Source organism: Myotis davidii, unplaced genomic scaffold, assembly GCF_000327345.1.
Source record: "Myotis davidii unplaced genomic scaffold, ASM32734v1 scaffold221, whole genome shotgun sequence".
NCBI lineage: Eukaryota > Metazoa > Chordata > Mammalia > Chiroptera > Vespertilionidae > Myotis > Myotis davidii.
In genome coordinates this window covers 1,866,129-1,872,522 of record NW_006293349.1, presented here as the reverse complement: position 1 = coordinate 1,872,522, position 6,394 = coordinate 1,866,129, and the positions used below count along the sequence as shown (strand labels likewise).

The following is a 6,394-nucleotide window of genomic DNA, read 5'->3' as shown; positions in this document are numbered from 1 at the left end:
CTTCTTATCATATTAGAGTTCTTTGACGTTTACTTGGATAAAATATTGTTAGATTTTTCAGTATCCCTGGTATCCTGGATAAATGAAAATTGATGTTTCTCTATCTAATGGAAAAGCAACATATATGTGTGACAAATCTCAAATATAATGCAAGAGAAAGAGACTTTTAAAAATTGGAATAGTTTAATAAAAATATTTTCATAGTGGTCTTTGTTTTGAAAATTTCAATTTATCATGGAAATAATTTTGGCCCATTAAAATGATATTAATTACTATCTCACTCAATATTTTAGGTCATGACCCTAGCATTTAAGAAGTTCTTCAAGACAGTGTTGAACATGATCCAAGAGAAAATGTGATTTGAGTCTGGAGACAGCTGTGCATGTAAGTATTAGAAAATTAGATTGCTCTCATGTCAATGTAATAAAAGCTAAAATATCAGCTCATTAATTACTGAATTGTAAAAGCTTAATTAATGTTTTCCTTCTGTTACGACATGCATGATTTTTCCTATCTAAAATTAATACGATGTGTCTAATTTTTTTGGTTATATTTTTCTTAAGGTCAGCTCATCATTAAGGCCAGCATAGCAGAGAGGAGAGGAGCCCTGTGTGGGAGACTGCTATCACTTTCTCTAAACTGCTTCCAGGTGAGTCATCGGTGAAGGAGCAGTGGCAGAGATTCTATTTGCCAGTTCCTGGCACGCTCCATGGCACCTGATGATAAAACAGTACACAGAGCAGGTGGGCAAGGCTTCTGGCATTCTTACTCTCACCCTCGCCCTGTAGTAAAAATCATGAAACTTTCCTAACCACCACCCTGAGCTAAGAGCACGGCGGGGTGAAGTGTGCGATGCTTACCCCCTGGGAGGTGCCCGAGACACCTCCCCTGACAGCCTTTTATGAGGTACAGACTGTCCTGGTAGCATCATAAAATATGACGATAAATGTGTAAAACCTGTTTTTCAAAGGAGATAAAAAAAACTTTCACTCGATGGCTATTTGCCGTGCTCTTAGCTCAGGGTGGTGGTTAGGGACCATTTTTCAATTGTTCAGGATTCTATCTATTAGAAATGCTGACCAGAAATGCTTTTGTTTGGTATGTCTATCTTCTGCAACCAAATCTTAATAACGTCCATGACTTAGGGAATTGTTTATTCCCTGGTTAAAACAAACAAACAAACAAAAAAACACCACAACTGTGAAGAATAACTTCTATAAAATTGTAAGGCCATTTCTATAAAATTGTAAGGCCATTTTAATGAAATATGAATGTTGATTCTCAAGAAATTGGCCTAAGAGCAATTTGTCCCTTTAATGTATTGAAAACTCAAAAAATTAAAAATGAGATTAATATTTATAGGAAATAAAGATACATTTTATAGTAAATATGCCGTCAAAAGTGGTGCTTTTATGTTTACTTTGATGCTTTAATTATTTTATCCCAATTTTGGTTAAGGAAAAGAAAACAAGATGTTTTCTAATTACTAAAAATGTATATGCCAGAAGCTTCCCTGTTTGTAATACTAATTAAATTAAATTGAAATGTATTTAATTAAGCTCATTAGTATTTTAAGCCATAATGCTCTTAACTTTGTAATACATAAGACTATTCCTCAAGTCCTTAAAGCAAAGTTATTGTCATTTGAAAGAAATTTTCTGCTGAGAACCAGGTATATGTATTTCATAAATGTTGATGAAATATATTTTTTTCATTCTCTATTGCAGTTTGGTTTATATCACATACATATTTTGTTGGGGCCTCGATGATGGAGAAAAGGCGTGTGCTGTGTGTCCTGTACCTCCTGCCTCTCCTCATGGTGAGCGTCCTTTTTCTGATACACCTGCCTCGCTGTGATCATTGCTTTTCTAATTGCCCAGACATCTATCGCTGACAAAGATGCATCGCCACGAAAGGACGTGCCATGATTCGATGCACAAACCAAGGACATGTGTACACCCGGTCAGCACAGCAACCACGTACTTCCCTTCTGTGTGCACTTCAAGGCCTTTGCCCCGGAGCAGGACGGTGGGACGGTGACGTAGTTGGGTGGGGACAGGTCAGAGTGAGACAAGGACATGGACACATCGATGTGAGACCCCAGAGGAAAGTGCTGCTCAGTTTGCAAACAAGCACAGGGTGGCTCACAGCCCGCCGCGCGCAGTAGGTCAGCTGCTTCAGCCGGGCCTGTGGGGTCTGAGACGGCAGATGCTAACCTGCTGGTCCTCCTCCCATTCTGCCAGCTGATTGGCTTACGTCGGTTAAAACGCAATTTGGAATCGTGCGCTGGGTTTTGAGTTCACGTCCTCACCCTCTCATTCAGATAAGCATTGTGCCGTGTCCGGGCAGGCCGGCTGCCAGCGCGGGGCAGGCGTGTACACGAGTGTGTGCAGTGGCTCTGCCGTCTCCGCAGGGGATGCGGGGCTGGGAGGGGAGAGTGGAGCAGGGGGGACGAAAAAGCAACTGCTACCCTGGATGGTCATGGGCCCCACACATTTAATGTTATGTTTCTTTTTAAAAAATATATTTTTATTGACTTCAGAGAAGAAGGGAGAGGGAGGGAGAGATAAAAACATCAATGATGCGAGAGAATCCTTGATCAGCTGCCTCCTGCACGCCCCACACTGGGGATCGAGCCCACAGCCCGGGCCTGTGCCCTGACCGAGAATCAAACCTGGGAACCTCCTTGGTCATAGGTCGATGCTCAACCACTGAGTGACGCCGGCTGGGGCGAAGCTTTGCTTTTTTTTTAAAAGACTAGACTCGAGCTGGGAAACGGTTACATTTTAACCCCCCCACCCCCACTGGGGACGGAGCCTCGAACCTGGGACCCTTCAGTCCACAGGCCAGTGCTCTATCCACTGAGCCAGACCAGCCAGGGCAGATTTCATGTTTCTTTACAGCAATATTTTGCTTATGTTTCTCTCTGTCTCACATTAAAAGCTGACCATATTCATTGGAATTTTTCTTGCAAAGATTCCAATGGAGCCCCGAGACAGAAAGCCATGCCCGTGGGAAGGTGCAGTCCCCACCCCAGCCCGGCCCGGCGTGTCTCCCGCTAGAACCGTGGCCAGGCTCCCAGCTCATGCTCCGATGAGAAGCTGGGGGACATGATCTCCTCCGGTCCTGTGCCAGCAAATACTTTGCCTGTGGTTTTCCAAGCAAACCCCGCAAAGACGCAAACAAAGAAACTCAACAAAAACACAGAAAACTGAACCTGAAGGAAAGCAAGGCCGCATTCCTGTCCGCATGAGCGCTGGAAAACACTCCCAGGCCAGGAGCGGTGGGCACCCTGCCCTGCTCACATGCCATCGCGGGAACCGGACCAGGGCTCAGGACACGGGACCGGCTTCAGTCCCACCGCCACCGAGCGTGGCCGCGAGCTGCCCATGCCAGCGCGGGGCTGGCAGAGACGTCCCTCACGGATCACCAACCGATCATCGCGATTTAAGGAACTGTGACCATTTCTCAGTGTGTGCAAACCTGAGCTTTTATTTACTTTTTATTATATTGCTATTGATCTCAGAGAGGAAGGGAGAGGGAGGAGAGATGGAAACATCACTGGTGAGAGAGAATCATTGATCAGCTGCTTCCTGCACACCCCCTACTGGGGATCACGCCAGAAACCCAGGCCTGTGCCCTTGACCGGAATCGAACCCGGGACCCTTCAGTCCGCAGGCCAACACTCTATCCACTGAGCCAAACCAGCTAGGATTGAGCTTTTATTTTAAGTAAGGCTAAAAATGATGCTGGTTCTATGCAACTCTATAAACTTCCTGCGAGCAGGAGAACAAGTATGCATTTTCTTGATGTTGTAATGCGTTTCCATTTCTACTCGTGCAGCGAGCCTGCTGCCTACGTGTTTACTAGGAAACTGAGAGGCTGGGAGCGGTCCTGTTCAGTCGTGGCCATCGATGGGGAGGCGGGGGCGCCACACCCCGGGAGGGTGACTGTCCGACCTCCCTGAACTCGACCTCCTGCGAGAAAACAGAAACACCAAGAACCAGGGGGCAAAAGAAGAGAAGAATAAGTGCTTATGGAAATAGTCGACACAAATAACGCAGAATGGAGCATGAGGCTGCCAATCTGAGAAAGACAAGCATCACGTGATCTCACTCACGTGTGGGATCTAATGAACAAAACAAATTGGCCAACAAAATAAGACCTGAAGCAGGGGGCGTGGAGCAGACAGACATGCCTCAATGTGGGGGTGGGCGGACGAGGAGAGATCAACCAAAGAACTAATACACATATATGCACGGCCCATGGACACGGCTTTCTTGCAACTTCATAGAGAGAGCATATTAATGGGGATCTTAAGCACCAATTCTATTGACTATATTCATTGGATTATGAGCATCTGAATGTCATTGAATATCATTTTACAGCATCATCTTTCGGTTACTGCATGGTTTTCTCTTCTATAGATGTATGACTTTCAGATTTTCTTTTTAATATATATTTTTATTGATTTTTTACAGAGAGCTCGGCAGAGGGGGATAAAGGGGGGGAACTGGAAACATCTGTAATACCATCAACAATAAAAATTTAAAAATCTGTATTTAAAAAAAGAAATAAGGTTGAAGAGAGGTTTATACGGATTTTACATTACAAAACAGGGAGAAAAAGTCATGCAAACATTAGAATGGAAGTGAGGCTTGACATGGTCCTACTAAACTGGAGGAACATAAATACAGACCTTCTCTAAAAGCGTCATTGATGTGCACGGAATAAAAACTCCATTTACCAACGTCACAAATGAGCTTGTCACGATTTTGATGATCGAAACAGAATTATAAAAACGACAGCAATTCCGAGTATTATCGGGGCCACAGACGCCCCTCGGTCACCGGGGACCATGTGACCTTCGTGTACGGAAGACAGCGGAGGCTGGGCTGGGGCGGACCCCCTGGCCTGCACTCAGGGAGCAGGTGGGAAGGGGCAGGGGGTGCCCGCGGCCCTGTCTGCACCCACAGCGCGTCCTGGATCAACCCCCCAGGACTCGACGGCCACGCACAGACTACTCTGCCCTGGACCCGCCTTGCTCATCACCTGAAATAGGACACGACACAGGAGACATCCACTGTGGGAACCGGCAGATGCGACCTAGCAGGGACTCCCCCCACAATCAGTTGACCAAGCTCCGCCCTGACTGTTTCCCGCCGGAACCCACTGCCTGGATCGACACTTGCATGATTCTGAAATTTTCTTTTTAATTCCTTAGATTCCTGTCATCGCAGAATCAGAACAGAGCCATAATGAATCTAGGAAGTTGAGTGTTACCAGAAATAAAATTATGACTGCTCAATATGAATGTTACCAGAAAATTATACAAGACCCCATTCAACATACTGAAGGTAAACATGACTATTTAATTTTCAATGTACTGACACATTTCTAAGAGAAAACCACCCCATTCCTTCAGACGGGTGTCGTAGGTCCCTTATTAAAAATGGCTTAGTTGCTAATTTTTCTGGTATCTGAACAGTTTTAATTACTTTATGAAGAACACTTTATGACATAATTTCTCTCTCCTAGAAAATTCTAATCAGAATATGTGCAACAGGGATATTGTTAGTAGCAATTATTATGGTATAAAAATATTTGAAATATCCAATTAAGCATGTGTTTTGAATTAAATAAGTGACAGTTGATCTTCAGTTTATGTAATTATGTTTTTAACGAGCTGCTGGATAGGAGTTTGCATAATAAAATGACTAACGATTTTTTCTATAACTGATGCTTTGAATAGTACATTTGGTCGCAAAGTTAATGAAGTATAAGTGCTTCCGCTCCCATTGTTAGTCTTCAGACATGTCTGAGGCATTTACTGAGTCTCCTAAATGCCTTGTTGGCCCCAATTCTGAAGAAGTAAAGGTGAGTAACACCAGTGGAGCGGCCAGACTTAGCAAAATAATAAATAATAATAATAATAATAATAATAGAAAATAACATCTGTATTTTATCTGGCAGCCTTAACAACATGGTTTTCTTCAAATATAAAATGCAAACTCACAATACAACAAAGCAAAAGACTTTATTGTGCCCGCAACCCAGGTACATGCCCTTGACCGGAATCGAACCTGGGACCTTTCAGTCCGCAAGCCGACGCTCTATCCACTGAGCCAAACCGGTTTCGGCTATTCCTAGATTTTTAAACTATCAGTGGAAACAAAGATCTTAAAATGTTTTGAAATATTTGATATATTTATATATTATTTATATTTTTATATTTATATAAATAAAGTGTTAAAAGTAGTTTGTTATTAATATTTGTAACTGTCAAAATGTACTCGCTTGTGAGAAAGAGAAGAAAAGTGTGTTTTTTTCACATTGGTCAACTTTTAAAATTTTAATATCTACCGTATTTGCCGGCGTATAAGACGACTGGGCG

General features: G+C 43.3%; 1 protein-coding gene across 1 annotated transcript in view; it reads left to right on the top strand.

Moving 5' to 3' along the window:
* The first annotated feature begins 298 nt into the window (after positions 1-298).
* The window catches only part of CALCRL (calcitonin receptor like receptor), a 34,523-nt gene continuing 28,427 nt past the window's right edge, over positions 299-6,394 (top strand). The window contains exons 1-4 of the mRNA XM_015566109.1: positions 299-384; positions 564-649; positions 1,728-1,819; positions 5,225-5,357. Of these exons, the coding sequence (XP_015421595.1) occupies positions 1,766-1,819; positions 5,225-5,357 (187 nt within the window). The 5' untranslated portion in view covers positions 299-384; positions 564-649; positions 1,728-1,765. The remainder of the gene's footprint in view (positions 385-563; positions 650-1,727; positions 1,820-5,224; positions 5,358-6,394) is intronic.